The sequence below is a fragment of the Siniperca chuatsi genome, linkage group LG6, assembly GCF_020085105.1.
Source record: "Siniperca chuatsi isolate FFG_IHB_CAS linkage group LG6, ASM2008510v1, whole genome shotgun sequence".
Lineage (NCBI taxonomy): Eukaryota > Metazoa > Chordata > Actinopteri > Centrarchiformes > Sinipercidae > Siniperca > Siniperca chuatsi.
This window is the reverse complement of record NC_058047.1, coordinates 23,979,302-23,993,968: the sequence shown is the minus strand read 5'-3', so window position 1 is coordinate 23,993,968 and position 14,667 is coordinate 23,979,302. Positions and strand designations below refer to the sequence as shown.

Sequence of the window (14,667 nt, the reverse complement as noted above, 5' to 3'; positions counted from 1 at the left end):
GTGAGCAACACAAATTAAGTTCCAGTCACCTCCACTGTATTGGGGAGAGACAGATATCTCAAAGCCTTAGACAAATACAACCTAAACAATCTGCTTGGCTAGATACCACTATGAGTGAGTGAGAATTTTTTTGTTTTGGTAATTTGGGTGGACTGTCCCTTTAATACTGCTGCGCAATGTACTCTTTTCCGTTTAAAATTCCCTATTTATTGATATTTATTCATACTTCTATTACTGCTGTGCAATATCCACCGTCTCATAATCATCTTAATAAGCTACACTTAACTTGACAGTTCATGCACTATTACTTATTACTTATATTATTACATTGTATTATTATACCGTACGTACTTATCATCAACCGGTAAATCCACTTTGTACTTTACACTTATTTTAATTTTATACTTATATCCACTTGGTACTTAATTTATCTTGCCTGTATTATAGTGCATTATATTTTGATTTGCTTAGTACTTCTACTCCTGTGTGCACTGACGGGATAGTGAGCAGCTGTAACAAAAGAGTTTCCCCTCGGGGATCAATAAAGTATTTCTGATTCTGATTAATCAAGATTTGAGAATTACGTGGCTTACCAATGTCAAAACCAACTTCTTTATAGTGGTCAACTTAAATAGTGTTTATGCTTTTCAGTACCAGAGAGGACTCACATCACAGATTTACTTCTGGACAATACAGCTACTTTTCTCAACAGTGGCATCAAGCCTATAAATAAATGGTGTTCACCGTTAAACTGAAAACAAGATAAGGCTAAGGGAATATGTAGACAATTCTCTTGTATACTCATTGTGCTCTATAACGAGAAATCTCTCAATCATTAATCAGCAAATGGGGGATATATGGGGGTTGAGTTGGCCACTCAGTAAAAGTAATTACTTAATGAATCAATGGTTTGATAAGTCAATTGAAAAGTCAGTAATCATTTAATGAATCAACTGAGAAATATGCAAAGTGATGGATGAAGAGATAAAAGAGGTAACAACAGAGGTAGATCATCAAAAAATAACAAATAAATAAAACAAAATAGATGAATCAATTAGGAGAAGAATACCAGCAAATTAAACAAATGATGACTAAAATAATCAAATTTAACTATATGTTTCAGTAAAGTAATTGATAATTATATTTTTGATTTGTTACTCTCTTTCACTATTTTCATTTGTATTTTCCATTTCCCCCACTGTCAATAATTTTTCCTGACCCAGATAATTCTTCATACATTTGATGGATACGCACGCTGAAACTCTAAATGTCTGAATTAGGTAAGGAAAGCATTACCCATAGTAACGGTAAAAAGTTCCTTTTATTTTATTTCTTTCATAGTTTATGGAATAAGAAGGAACAGAATAATAAAAACAATAATATCACAGTGTAATATTCATAATATTGGGATATTTTAAAATCTGTTTGGTCTGCATCACAGAATATGAAATGTGTCATATGAATTAAATCTCCACAAAAACCCAGTATGTTATAATATCAAAACAGCAGCTACATGTCAAATCCAACCCCCACAATAAAGCCATATGTTTCAGGTCAAACCTTAAACCTTTAAGCCAACATGGACAAGAAGTCCTTAAAGTGCTCAGGAAAATGGAAATTTAACATCTTCAGTTCCATGACAACTTGGCAAACACCATCTGCTGAGGAAGCTCGTGTGATACCATGGAAAGCTCCAGAACAGCTACATGGATGTTGTGGTGAGATTGTTACCTAAACCAAGATCAAACCTTACCTGACAAGCGGCAGGGGGTTTCCTCTGACTCTGCATTCCAGACGAATGGGGCGTCCTTCTGCCACCTCCTGACTCTTCAGCTTCTGGAGGAAGCAAGGAGGAGACAGCGGTCCATGTGTGGTTGGAGCTCCAGAGTGTTGGTACCTCGCAGAAGCTGTCACTCCCGTCGAGCCTCCACGCTGAGGCTCCAGGCTCATGGCTGGCAGGCTGTACTGTGTCTGCTCTTGCTGACCGGGAGGCAGAGAGGGAACAGAGACTGAGCCCTGAGGGACTGGTCGCTGACTCCTTGGAGTCAGATAGCCACTATCAGGGGAGGAGGAGTCCTCCTCCACCTGCTGCTCCAAATGAGCAGAACCTTTAAAGATGGATGACAGCTCCTCGATGAATGTGGCAGCTCGGCTACAGAACTCTGTGGCTGAAGCTGCCCGATCATTCAGCTCCAGGCCTTCATGAACCAGCCTGGGTTTATCCTGCTTATAAACTGGCTGAATGGGTTTGTGGCGGACTACCTTCTCAGCAGGGGACGGGGCCTCACTGAACACCTGTACGGGTTTGATGAGGGGGGCGTTCTGGCTGGAAGAGACTTCAACTGTTGCATTGTCATCTGGGCAGGGGGCTTTGGTCTGGTGCTGCAGGTTTGGGCTTGTGGTGAGGTTTTCAGTAGTCTGGGGGGGCACAGGAAGGGAGGGTACACGTTGGAGAGCCTGCTCCTGGGATGTAGGATCAGAGAGGCCTGGATCTCCAGATTCAAATGTGTCACCAAAGGCCTCCCGGGCCAGGTCCAGGCTAAGATTAATCTCTTCTGCACTCAAGAAGGCAGTGAGATCTGCAAAGTCCCCATCTCCAGAATCCAGCTCTGTCACTGAGTCCAGGTAGAGTTCCCCATCAGAGGATGCCTCAGAAAACACACCGCCATCGCCCTCCAAAGTCCTGCCTCCTGCCGGGTCCTTCAGCAGCACAGAGATGGGGAGTGGTTGATTCCAACTCCCTTCCTGCATCCTGAAATAGACATCAACTGTCATTAACCAGCAAATTACACACATTGACACTGTAGACAGCACAGTTTGTACTGTACATGACTATCAGTAGCAAAGGAAATGACAAACAAGAGGAGTCAAGCTTAAAATACAGACTTTACAATACTGGATCATTTGGTCTTGCAGCCATAGCTGGCAGGATGACTCAGGCCAGTGTTGTTTGGACACAGTTGGTGGGTATTAGCAAAGGCCTTTACTGAGGTCATAGTGAACATGACAGGCATTTCTTACTCACTCTGTTTCTGTCAGGACATTTTACCCCATCACTCTGCTCTTTGTTGTACTTACCTCACATGTGTTTTTATTAATGGACAGTTACGGCTGACAATAACAATTATTTTAATTAGTGATTGATCCAATGGTTGTTGTTTTTGTTTTTTTTGAGTAATCAATTAATCATTTTGTCTATAAAATGGCAAAACAATTGATAAAATGAATGCCCATGGTATAAGTTCTTATTTTGTCTGACCAACAGTTAGAAAATCTAAAGGTTATTTCTTTTAGAATGATATGTGGAGGAAAGCTGAAATTAAATGAAAATGTTTGACATGTTTGGCTTTTTTCCCCATATAATTAATCATCTATCAAAACAGTCACTGATTAATTTTCTGTCAATCGATGAATCAGTTAATTGACTGATCCTTTCAGCTTGGATGTAAATACTGATACTGTAGGTAGAGTCGGGCTACAGTTGCATCAACCAAGGGATGTTATCGCAAAAGGCCATACCCAACAATACAGAGAATATATAACTATATATTTTAAGTATAAAACCACCTATAAATTCTGAATGTCCATATGTTCATACCATAAATGTATAACATTTTCCCAAACTGAGGCTGTGACATTTTGTGAACAAGTGATGGAGAGTCTTTGTACAGAGGCCAAGGGCATCTTAAACCATAATACAAAATAAATGTGCACAAGACCACGCACTGTATGTACTGTACATTTATGTCATGTGATGCCTCCTTACATGCAAGTTTACACATAATGTACTAGTCTCACTTTTTGACTCGGATGTAAAATAAGGTCACATGCAGTTTAAAATGGGCGTGTTTCTTCAGCTCTGATCTCTCGAGACGTTGACTCTAGACGTATAGTATGTTGTGAAGCTGTTGGTGCAGATACATGCATGACACAGTGTGACACTCGGTGCCTCATGGCATCCTGAAGACCAGCTGTTGTTATTTTTAATCTCCTGGGCTATGTTTCACGGCAGCAGCAGCACAAACTCATCCACCCTGAGCTTAGGAGAGAGGTCCTTGAAACTTGGTCGCTACCTTTAAACACACACAGGTACAACTGGACACTGACAGTCGCTGGGTTAAAGCATGAAACGGACAAGCCAAGACTATGTCTCTCAAGCGTTCTGTTCTTTGAAGAGCACAATAACAACAGTGCAGTGCTTATTAAATATTAATGTGGAAAATATTAAACAGTGAGACTGACAGAATGTTAATAACTGTCAGTGCTGTCAAAGTTTCCACTAACTCTTATTCTTTCCAGGATTTCTTAAGTCTTACTTATTAAGTTAAGTTAAATATTTACTGTATCTTATGTATGTATTTTCACTGTATTTGTTTTTAATACAAATAAATAGTTTAAAATGAGAAGGAATGTCCTTAAAAGAACATGACAGAGAAAGTACTGTATATGCTGTATATGTTTGAATTTGATTGACACTGTACTGATACAGCCACTACATTTAAAACAGCTACACTGTTACATTAAATAATTTAAGTCATACTCTAGACAAACAATTAACAACCAAACCACAAACTGCTGTTGAGAGTATCAGCAAAAACAGAGCTAAACTTACCTTAAAGTGGGCTATTTGTCCAAACGCTTTCTCCTGGTTTTGTGGTTCCAGGTTTGTCTTGTTTATTAAGTAAGAATGAGCCAAAAAGAGGCTTCTCTTTCCAGAAGAGCAGCCTTATTGGTCAGACAGTCGGCAGGCTCTCTCAGGTTCAGGGTCCAATTGCGTGCTGCCTCTGCAGTGGCCTGCTGTCCCATCTGTCCCGGTCTCTAACTGCTCACTGTGTGGGGGCTATATTTGGTCCCTGGCTCAGGTTTCACAGCCAGAAAACTGGGAGGAAGAGAGAGTGATATGGTAGTCCAGGGGAACAGAAGGTAGTGGTGACATTTTTACAGAACCAGCATTTGTTAATCAAACACAGTAGTGTTGTTAATCAACAGTGCAGCATGTTGGAATATCTGACACCACACACCCACAATATGCCCTAATAAGCCAGTGAAATTGGGTTCATGCAACATTCAGAAGCTCTCAGTGTGCATTGGACACTGTTAAAACCACAGGTTTAGATAATGAAGATATAATACATTAATGTTATTGGCTGGGTTATGGTTTGTCTAGTGAAGAGGTCTAACGTGACACAGTGAAGTGACAGCAGCTTGTCAGTGTTGCCACTGTGTCCAGCTGAGTTGATCCCATGCCCCCAGACCACCCACTTATCTGTCTTACCTATGGGTACGTTGTGTTAAAATGGGCCTGGGTGGATTTAGCAAAGACTAGTACTGAGATAAAGGATCAGCACTGGGTTTGGTCAAGGTCAATGCTGCTGAAGATTCAAATAAGGCACAGATCTGTAGCATTGTAAACTATCTGCCCAGCCAACAAATGAAAGACAGAATTGTCTTATTGGGTACACCAGAGAAAGATGGCTCAGACTAATGACAAAACAGTGGGTTAGAAGGATATCAGACAGTCGAGGACCATGCAGCCTCACTCGGTCTATTTCTAGGCCACTATCACATTTGGTGCTCTCAGAGCTATTCTGGTTCTTCATCAATCTACTGATTACAGTTAAGTGCCAGTGATAAGTTTGGAAGGAATTTCCACTGTAATAACTATCTACTGTGCGCCCACGCGCACACACAGACACACACACACACCTGCTAATCAGTAATCTTCTAAAATTCCACTTGCTCGTCACCATACCCCAATTACTAATAATTGATACTAAGGTATCATTTAAAAATAACTGCATTATTTAGTGGTGACTTCTATAACCTACAGACTTGTATCTGTGCTGTGAGCTATGTAAGAATAGTACTGGAACGCTTCCAGTACTCTTTTATACTGTATGTGCCCACCACAGCACTATTTCTTGCATCACAGATTATGTTTACATGTCGCCTACAGTGTTGGGTGCCTCAGAGACTTTCTTCTCATTTTAGGCCTTTGTTGCTAGCATGGTCAGGCATAAGCATCGTCTTCTTGACACACATAAAATACTTCATACCAATAAGCCTTTGCTGTACTTTCAAGAAATGTTATTATCATTGTGTTTTACCCAGTGTCTGTTTTTAGCCTTGACACAAGAATATGTTAGTATGTCATGTCAAAGAGTCATTACTGTTATGTACAAGGTTTTGGATTAAAAGACTTACTGCACAAAAAGACAAATGTCACAAAAGACAAACAAAAAATAACAAACACACTTGCAAACACACTACTCACAAAAAACTCATTACCTATTAGGCATAACTGCTAGCAATATTTTTAAAGTTAGCTAAATAAATAAAGCTAGTCTCCAACTATGTATTGTAGACTTTACAAAACTCTAAAAGTACCAAGAACTAGATGTGGCACCACAAACTGATATCTTACCCCATGTTACGACTACTCAACATAGACATTTCAAAGAATAAAATATGGCGACAAGATGTATTCTTCTTCTTCTGCTTCTGTTGAGTTTTATGGCGGTTGGCATCCATAACTGTGCATTGCAGCAAGATGTATCAATGTCTTGCTATGTTTTAAAGTTTTATTCTGAATGTCTCCACCGGAAGCATTAGTATGCGTTTATGTCTGTCTTGATCTTGATGCTCGTCGATTTAATGACTATCAAGAGTGTGTAAACATGAATGTTCATTTCCCTCACAGTGGTCACAGTGCGTAACTACATCACTGTCTATCAGGTATAGAATAACATAAACAAGTGACTAATGACAATGTTATTCTGAAGGTTTGGGAAATTAGCCCAATTACTTCAGTCATAAAATATTTTGATTTCACGTTGATGCCTTATTGATACCAGTAAATAACGTTAATAATCAGCATACAAATATCGGCATTGTTCCCGCTTCAAAATATGATCATTTTATCATAATTCCTGTTTGTGCCAGTTTTACCATTTTATTTTGTAAATATTTAGCGGAAAAGACAGTATGCTGCAATCATCGCAGGCTTGATACATTTATGTGCTGCACTTACCCACTGTGACCACTGGAGGGCAGTGAGCACGTACGATTTTAAACACACTCAGGTCAACTGTCATCGCCATCAAGCCTTTAGCACAAGAAAAATTAAACGAAATATGAATACAGAAAACTAAAAGGACTTCTCCAATAATTTTGTTTAAAAATAACGTTTAAGAAACACTGTTGGCAGAAGAGTCGCGGCATGCATGAGAATGAATTACATTATAACATATCTGAATATATTTCTCGCGTTTTCCCTGATGGTCTTAATGAATCGCCAAGTTGGGAGCACTGACCGGAAGTACGCTGTCATGTCTGTATTTACGTTAGCGTTAACGAATTGACGTGTTGTAGTTCCTCACTTTGACCACTAGAGGGCAGTGATCATCCAAGTTCACAGTCATCTCCAGCACCAAATCAAGATTACTATTTAGCCTATAAGCTAACTCCACTAGCATCAATGAATGCAGACAGATGCAGACACAATACCATTGTGATCTGTGATACTTCTATCAACATTTAAAAAATAATACGTTTAGAAGTGTAGTTAGACGTTATAGACACATGCAATGACAGACGCTCTCAAATAGACGGTTGAAGTGTAATCAGCCATTTACGAATTGCGTTTTTCATATGAACCAATTTGCCTCATCACGGCTTCCGTTGCGCCACAATGATTGGTCATAGGGAAAATATGGCGCTGTCCGCGTAATTGTGAAAACATCATGAAGAAAACTTAAATGTAGTGTTTCGCAGGGCAGAGCAGAGAGTTCGATACTTTCATATTTCATAACGGTATGTTGCAGTTATTATGTTGTAATGTCAAGCACGGTGAAATTAGCCATGGGGTTTTCTCTACATTAGCTTCGTCGGCTTGCTAACAAACCTGCTAGCATAATATGCAACGTTGGAACAGGAGGTTCTGATCTTACAAATCTTAACGGTACGGGTCCGGTGTTAACTTTGTCAGTTTAGCTCTCTGACACTGTGCTGTTTAGGTCGTGGCTAGCGCTAGCGTTACCCACATGCTGCACACGTTTTTCCATTTACACGTCAGTTGCATTTCCCAGGTCTTCAAATGTCTTGTTTTGTACAACGCAGACCAAAACCCAAAAATAGTCAATTTACAATCATACAAAACAAAGAAAACCAGAAAATGTATGTCATTTTAGCTTGAAAATTGCTCAAACGATTAATAAATTGTTAAAATTGTTGCTGATTAATTTTCTACACAAGCACAAATATACACGTAACAACAAAGGCTCATCTGTCTTGTCTTCCTCAAGCACCAATAACAGGATTTCGTTATCAGGTTAGATAGTTTCCCAAATGTTTTAAGCTGTCCAAATTGATGTCTGTTATTTAATATTTTTCAAACGTTTAACATTTTCCAGCCCCCAACATGCCTGCCTTCAGGCAAGTGGGAGAGAAGCAGCTCCCTAACCCTGTACTGTGTATGGCATGGTCTCCCAAAAGGGATCTTATTGCTCTGGCCAACACAACTGGAGAGGTAGGCTTAAAAATCTTTTTTTTGTTGTTGTTGTTCCTGAAACATGTCTTGGTATATTTTATGGTTTTGTAATTTTATGGTTCACGTTTGTCCATAGTTGCTGCTACATCGCTTGGCTAGTTTCCAGCGTGTTTGGAGCTTACCACCCAGTGAGTATACTGGGAAGGAGATCACTGCACTTGCCTGGCGACCTGATGGCAAAAGTAAGGAATGACATGTGTACATCTTTCTGCTTATAGTCGTCTGCTTGTTGATGGAAACATGAAGCTGTTACTCTGTCTCCCCAGTACTGGCCTTCAGCCTCGGAGACACCAAGCAGGTGGTTCTGTGTGGTGTTGAGAAAGCAGAGATCCTCCACGTGTTTCTAATGCAGAACCCTGTGACCTGCATGCACTGGATGGAGGTGATGGAGGAGAGCAGGTAGGCATGAGGCGCAGGGATCGAACAAGTGGCACAAAGGACGTCTGCTTTTGTAGAATAATGTGAATGTTTTGATGTGTTTCAGTGCCCTCAGCTCCTTCTACAACTCAGAGGATGAATCCAAACTTTTTCTTCCCAAATTACCAACACTCCCCAAGAGGTAACACTAGCTTTCATTACATATCCTATTATTAGGAAGCAGCCACTGGGTTGATTGAATAACATTTGTCCAAACTTTTGTTTTCCCCCAGCTATAGCACAACTTCAAAGATCTTCAGGTGGGACAGTATTTTAATACATAACTCATTTGTCCGATATAAGTTTGTTTTGCTTGTGATAGCAGTCATATGTATTTATCCATCTGTGTTACAGTGAGGAAAAGTCTGATGAGATAATGAATCTCCTGGGAGAAGTCAGGTAAATTAAGCCTGACGTTTAAGAAACACACAGTAAAACAATGTCTGAGTCTTTTTAATGCCATGTTCTTTTGGACTGGAAATTATTTCATTACCCCGTTTTGTTTCCATGCAGGCTGAACGTACTTGTTCTCGGAGGAGACTCTGGCTTTGTGGAGCTTTTTGCCTACGGGATGTACAAGATTGCCACTCTAGCAGGGGTAAGGCTCTTTCGTTCATTCGTAAAGGGTTGTCTGTTACATCCAAAATAATTCATTGATCAAGTTTACATTGACAAACTGGTCTCTGATAAAATATTAGCCTGGGGGAACTTTGATCTGAAGTGCAGAATTGTCATTAAAACAGCAAAACCAAAAGTCTAACTTAAGTTGGAATGCACTGTAAAAACATCTAACAATAAAATGCACTTCAACAGCCTCAACAATTACTGTAGAGTTGAACCATCACTTCTCTAACAAAGTCTCAACAAAATTTAAACAAAACAAAATTGCATGCTTTTAGACAATTCTGAAGTAAACACCAAAAGTTGTACCTACGGCACAAACATGATAACATTTGAAGATCTTGAATATTGACAAAAATAATCCAATATTAAACATCTAAAACTGATATCTGAAGAATACAACAATACATTTAGTGATTTAACTCTTTTAATTTAATGACACTCTACAGGTGTCAGGAACCTGTCGCAGCCTGAGTCTGTCCAGTGATCTCAAATCTTTGTCTGTCATCTCAGAAGTCAGGTCTGCTGACAACAACCCAGAGATCTGCTACATTCAGGTGAGGTGGATGATTTGGTTTCCTTTTCCAGTTCTTCTAAACATGCTTTTTCCTCATGTCCTTCCTCACTCTGCTCTAACTTGCATTTTTATGTGCTTATTTCAACGGTTATCTTTGTCTTCCAGCTTGACACAGGGTTGTTGTCAGACTGTCTGCCTGAGATGACCAGGATGGCACGCAAGTTCACCCACATCTCTACCCTGCTGCAGTACCTGCACCTCTCACTTACATGTATGTGTGAAGCCTGGGAGGACATCCTCATGCAGATGGACCTTCGACTCACTAAGTTTGTTCAGGTCAGTAGTCGTGGTTTGTAGTCTAAATTGGCCAAAATGAGAGAACACAACAAATGTCTTATTTCCCCCTCTTTGTAGGAAAAGAACACAAGCACTCAGGTTCAAGATGAGTTTCTGGAGCTTTTGCTGTGGGGACAATCAAGGTGAGAAAAGAGGCCATTTTTATTGTTAGTATTTGCTGATTATCATGTTGCAATGTTTGGAGTGTCCTGTAGATGGTGGCAAAACATCTTGGGCTAACTAATCTGCTTTTTATTTTGTGGAAGCATGTGTGATCGCAGGGATGATTTTAATTGTTTTTACCATTGGCTCTCTGCTTTCATGTAGCCCTGAACTACAGGCTCTTCTCATGAACCAGCTGACCGTCAAGGTGAGAGTAAGAGGTGGTGCAAATGCTCCTCTTACTGTTCAAACTTGAATTTATATGCAGGTCAGATAAGATTTCCTGTAACTGGACGACACATCTTGTTTGTGTATTCTATTTTCATCATAGGGCCTGAAGAAACTCGGCCAGTCCATTGAGTCCTCTTACTCCAGCATCCAGAAGCTGGTGATCAGCCACCTGCAGAGGTATTTTCAGCCTTTCACTTCTGCTCGATGCTGCCTGCTACCTGAGATTTCTTAGTTAAAATCTCTCCCTCCTTTTTGCTCGCCGCAGCGGCTCTGAGGCTCTGTTGTATCACCTCAGTGAGGTGAAGGGCATGTCCCTGTGGAAGCAGAAGTTCGAGCCCCTCGGTCTGGATTCAGCAGCTATTGAAGGTACCGTGTCCCTAACCTGCATGATTAGTAGAAATTCAGCTTTTTAATCATTAACAACCACGTGTGTTTTTATGTTTTCAGGCGCTATCACAGCTGTGGGCTCATTTTCTCTGAAAGCCAACGAACTTCTGCAGTGAGTTGAATTATTTTTGAATCAATTAGCCTCTTGTACCATTAGAAATGCTCGCATTATTTTTTGTGAAAATTGCATATCTGCTGCTGTTTTCCATATGTCACTGCTCTGCATAGAATCACTGCTTTTATTTTGTCATTTAGGGTGATTGACAAGAGTATGAAGAACTTTAAAGCCTTTTTTCGGTGGTTGTATGTAGGTAAGAATAACATTTACAAATTACATCCATGCAATTTGTACAGTAGCTGACAAGGGCAAACACACTGCAACTTAAGAAAACACATGCAAATAGACAAAACACAAGCAAATTTTAAAAAACATTGTTTTTGTCTGTTTTGTTTCCCCACAGCTATGCTAAGAATGTGTGAGGAGCATGTGCCACCAGAACTCAACAAGGTGAGTTATCAAAGCTGCTGAGAGAGAGATTTGTGAATTGTGTTCCTGAAGTGTTTTTATAATTTTAACATGTTGGTTAATCCCTTAGATGACTCAGAAGGACATTGCCTTTGTTGCTGACTTCCTGTCTGAGCACTTCAGTGAGGTGAGATCAGCATAATGACACTGTAATGACTGTTAAATACATTTGTTCAACATATTTATAGCTTTTTACAAACTGAGTTTAATTGCTCTCTGGTATAACAGAATGAGGAACTCTTTGATCGTAAAGGGAAGTACTTCAACGTAGAACGAGTCGGTCAGGTAAGTGGTGTTGTGTCGCATAGCTTCAAGTGTTTTTGAATTGAGCTGCTGTCTTACAACATTCTGGTTTCTCTTTCACATGGACATTTCCAGTACCTGAAGGATGAGGATGAGGACCTCGTGTCTCCGCCCAACACAAAGGGAAACCAGTGGCTGACGTTTTTACAGGAGAGCTCACACCTGAAGGGTGAACTATGATCTTGACTTTAGAAATGCAGAAAATGTGTTATTAATAATTGCTAGTTTAATAACGAATTTGTCTGTTTTGGAATGTGGTTAAATAGTTTCTCAGTTTTACTTAAACTACCATAATGCCATAACTAAGATAAAATCTTTGACTGGTTTATCTAGAGAGCCCTTTGCTGTTTCCTTCATATCCCCAAAAGTCTTTGCACTTCGTCAAGAGGATGATGGAGAATGTGATTGAGCAGTGTCTACAGAAGCCTGCTGTGAGTTTTGTGTGCCGTCCATCTTCCTCTTTTTCACCAGTACGATTAACCATTTAATAACAAATGTCACACGGAGTCTGGAATTAAACACTCAAGATAGGCCTTAGACAATATTGCCCATTCTGTGTGTAGATCAAAAGCCTTCCTCCAGCATTTTACACATACAGTAGCCACTATACAGCCTTATGGTGAAGGCAAATATAATAAAAGATAACTGAACATGCTTTTTAAACTTTTTAACTTCAGATGTATTTCAAAGAAATTCATTTTTTCATTTTACATGTTGCTCATTTATTTTTTGTTTGTTTGGCTGCAGGAAGTGATTGGGAAGTCTGTAAAACAGGCCCTATTTTTGCCCCTGTATACCGTGCCAGAGAGGTATGATCTTATGTTTCTGTTAATAATCTCTATTATTTGAAATATGACTAAATTCATGTGATTTGAAGTTGTATATGTCTGTCCATGTCCATTGTCTTTCCAGCTCTGAAAACACTCCACGGCTCTTTGAACTTCCATCTTTGTACGTAAAACACAAACATCCTAGAATTTCCTAATGGTCTGTGCAGTCAGATGGGGGTTTGTATTAATGATATTTCTTGGTTGTCCCACAGATGGAATGACAAGAAAGCCAAAATGCACTATGTGTTGTTCTGCATGCCAGAGATTTCACCCTGCAAGCTTTACCTATTACGCAAAGGAACAGACCCAAACAGGTACATTTGTGTGATTGTGGGTGGTTGTGTGAGTTTCTTTGTGTATTTAATCTATGTTTATAACCATATTTGTTTTTCTCGCACAGACATATCCCCAACAGTGTCATGTCCATCGACCTCAGCCACCATCTTGACAATGCCGATGATGATGATGCTGCAGCTCAGTTAGTGCCTCTCATGTCATTCCTACCTATTAGTGTGTTAAACAGACATAGATGCAAAGTAATTCCTCAGCGAGCGAAGGTGTTGCTACCATGACTTACCACGATTTTCTTTTTCAGGCCTAATTATGTATACAGCTGCCTGGATGCTCGTTTCTACGACGATGAAATGCTAACTGTGGTCTTGCAAGGATCAGAAGAAGAGAACAGAAGGCGTGTCCTGGCTCAGCTTCCTCTTGCTTCCACCCTGAGCTGTGATACTGAATTCAAGTGGGACCCTAACCTGAGGTGTGTGCGTGTGCATGTGTGTGCACATTATTAGGAATATCTCGCTTTCATAACAAAAATTCTCACCAGTCTGAACTTGCAGTTAGTTTCACAATCAGGATAAAGAAGCTAAATGTTAGAATTGAGTGAGTTTAAAATTCTTTAAAAATGTCGTATTGTCAGGTTGGACCAGCAGAGCAGAGCCATCCCGTGCCAAGGTCTGGTGTTGGGGAACCAGTGGCGTGAACTGGAGAGCATGAAGGCTCAGTTTGTAGCTGTCAATGGAATCCGCAAAGTGGCCTGTGTGGTATGTTAACTTTATATCTAGGACTTCCCATTATATTTAGTGTATGGGGATTTTAGTTTGGGATATTGTGTGTATGAATGAACTGTACTGCAATATTTCTATATTTGTTCCAGGTATCAGTAAGGTCAGATGATCCGTTTTCTGCGTTCTCACATTTCTCTGCCAGCGGGAGCATGCCAGTGAATGAATGGAATGGACTGTTTCCTAACATTTACTTTTTCTTTCCTGGCAGCTAAGTGCCAATCTGAGGCACATTCGTGTTTTTGAGATGGATGTGGAAGATGAAGATGATGAGGGAGCCGAGTCGCAGAACGCCAGCGCTGACCAGGATGGACTGGAAACTACTATGACCAGCCAGGGGCAGGGAGAGGAGAGTGTGGAGGCTGAAAATGAAGCTGGAGAGCGAGGAGGAGGTGTGGTTCAAAAACCTGAGGAGCATCTGGAGTCAGAGGAAGCCCTGGAACTCTCTTAAGACTGAGACACAGAAACAAGCTACACAAATATAAGACTTGGCTCCATCTTTTGCTTGTTGTGAAAGATTTTTTTTTTTTTTTTTTACATTCTGAAATGTGTAATGTTTGTATATGAAAATAAACAGGCTTGTGCCCATATTTGTTTAGTTGTTTATTTATTTTTTGTTGTGTAAATTTTGAGTGATTGATCATTTATGTCACCATGCCATTCACTTTATATTTTCCTGTAGAGACGAACTGGACCAGCAGTGTATTCCTGTGGGTTAA

At 40.0% G+C, this 14,667-nt stretch overlaps 2 protein-coding genes across 8 annotated transcripts in view; one reads left to right on the top strand and one right to left on the bottom strand.

Moving 5' to 3' along the window:
* Positions 1 to 6,574, bottom strand: part of palld (palladin, cytoskeletal associated protein) — a 57,597-nt gene extending 51,023 nt beyond the window's left edge. For 4 of the 6 annotated variants that reach the window (XM_044199752.1, XM_044199758.1, XM_044199754.1 and 1 more), the window contains exons 1-3: positions 6,425 to 6,574; positions 4,613 to 4,879; positions 1,754 to 2,752 (exon numbers count right to left, since the gene is read on the bottom strand). In XM_044199752.1, the coding sequence (XP_044055687.1) occupies positions 1,754 to 2,751 (998 nt within the window). In that variant the 5' untranslated portion in view covers position 2,752; positions 4,613 to 4,879; positions 6,425 to 6,574. The remainder of the gene's footprint in view (positions 1 to 1,753; positions 2,753 to 4,612; positions 4,880 to 6,424) is intronic. The other 2 variants (XM_044199757.1, XM_044199756.1) reach the window with 1 other exon arrangement.
* A 1,081-nt stretch (positions 6,575 to 7,655) lies between these two features.
* anapc4 (anaphase promoting complex subunit 4) lies at positions 7,656 to 14,538 on the top strand. Of its 2 annotated transcripts, none has more exons than XM_044199760.1 (28): positions 7,656 to 7,812; positions 8,412 to 8,527; positions 8,625 to 8,730; positions 8,815 to 8,947; positions 9,033 to 9,107; positions 9,199 to 9,225; positions 9,320 to 9,364; positions 9,479 to 9,563; positions 10,036 to 10,143; positions 10,269 to 10,439; positions 10,518 to 10,582; positions 10,767 to 10,809; positions 10,933 to 11,009; positions 11,098 to 11,198; positions 11,280 to 11,331; positions 11,475 to 11,530; positions 11,681 to 11,727; positions 11,816 to 11,872; positions 11,974 to 12,030; positions 12,124 to 12,217; positions 12,382 to 12,479; positions 12,796 to 12,857; positions 12,961 to 12,999; positions 13,091 to 13,192; positions 13,279 to 13,356; positions 13,474 to 13,641; positions 13,804 to 13,927; positions 14,160 to 14,538. In XM_044199760.1, the coding sequence occupies exons 2-28, from the start codon at positions 8,420 to 8,422 to the stop codon at positions 14,397 to 14,399; spliced, it is 2,418 nt and encodes an 805-aa protein (XP_044055695.1). In that variant the 5' UTR covers positions 7,656 to 7,812; positions 8,412 to 8,419; the 3' UTR covers positions 14,400 to 14,538. The 2 variants fall into 2 exon arrangements, with proteins under 2 accessions (XP_044055695.1, XP_044055696.1); XM_044199761.1 differs by having other exon boundaries at positions 7,662 to 7,960.
* The last annotated feature ends 129 nt before the right edge of the window (positions 14,539 to 14,667 follow it).

What these genes read in the sequence shown, in the direction of transcription:
- anapc4 (XM_044199760.1), top strand. Translation starts at nt 8,420, where the DNA reads ATGCCTGCCTTCAGGCAAGTGGGAGAGAAGCAGCTCCCTAACCCTGTA. An exon ending in CTCTTTGAACTTCCATCTTT is followed by an intron (nt 13,000 to 13,090) that starts GTACGTAAAACA and finishes GTTGTCCCACAG; the next exon opens with ATGGAATGACAAGAAAGCCA. An exon ending in AAAGGAACAGACCCAAACAG is followed by an intron (nt 13,193 to 13,278) that starts GTACATTTGTGT and finishes TTTCTCGCACAG; the next exon opens with ACATATCCCCAACAGTGTCA.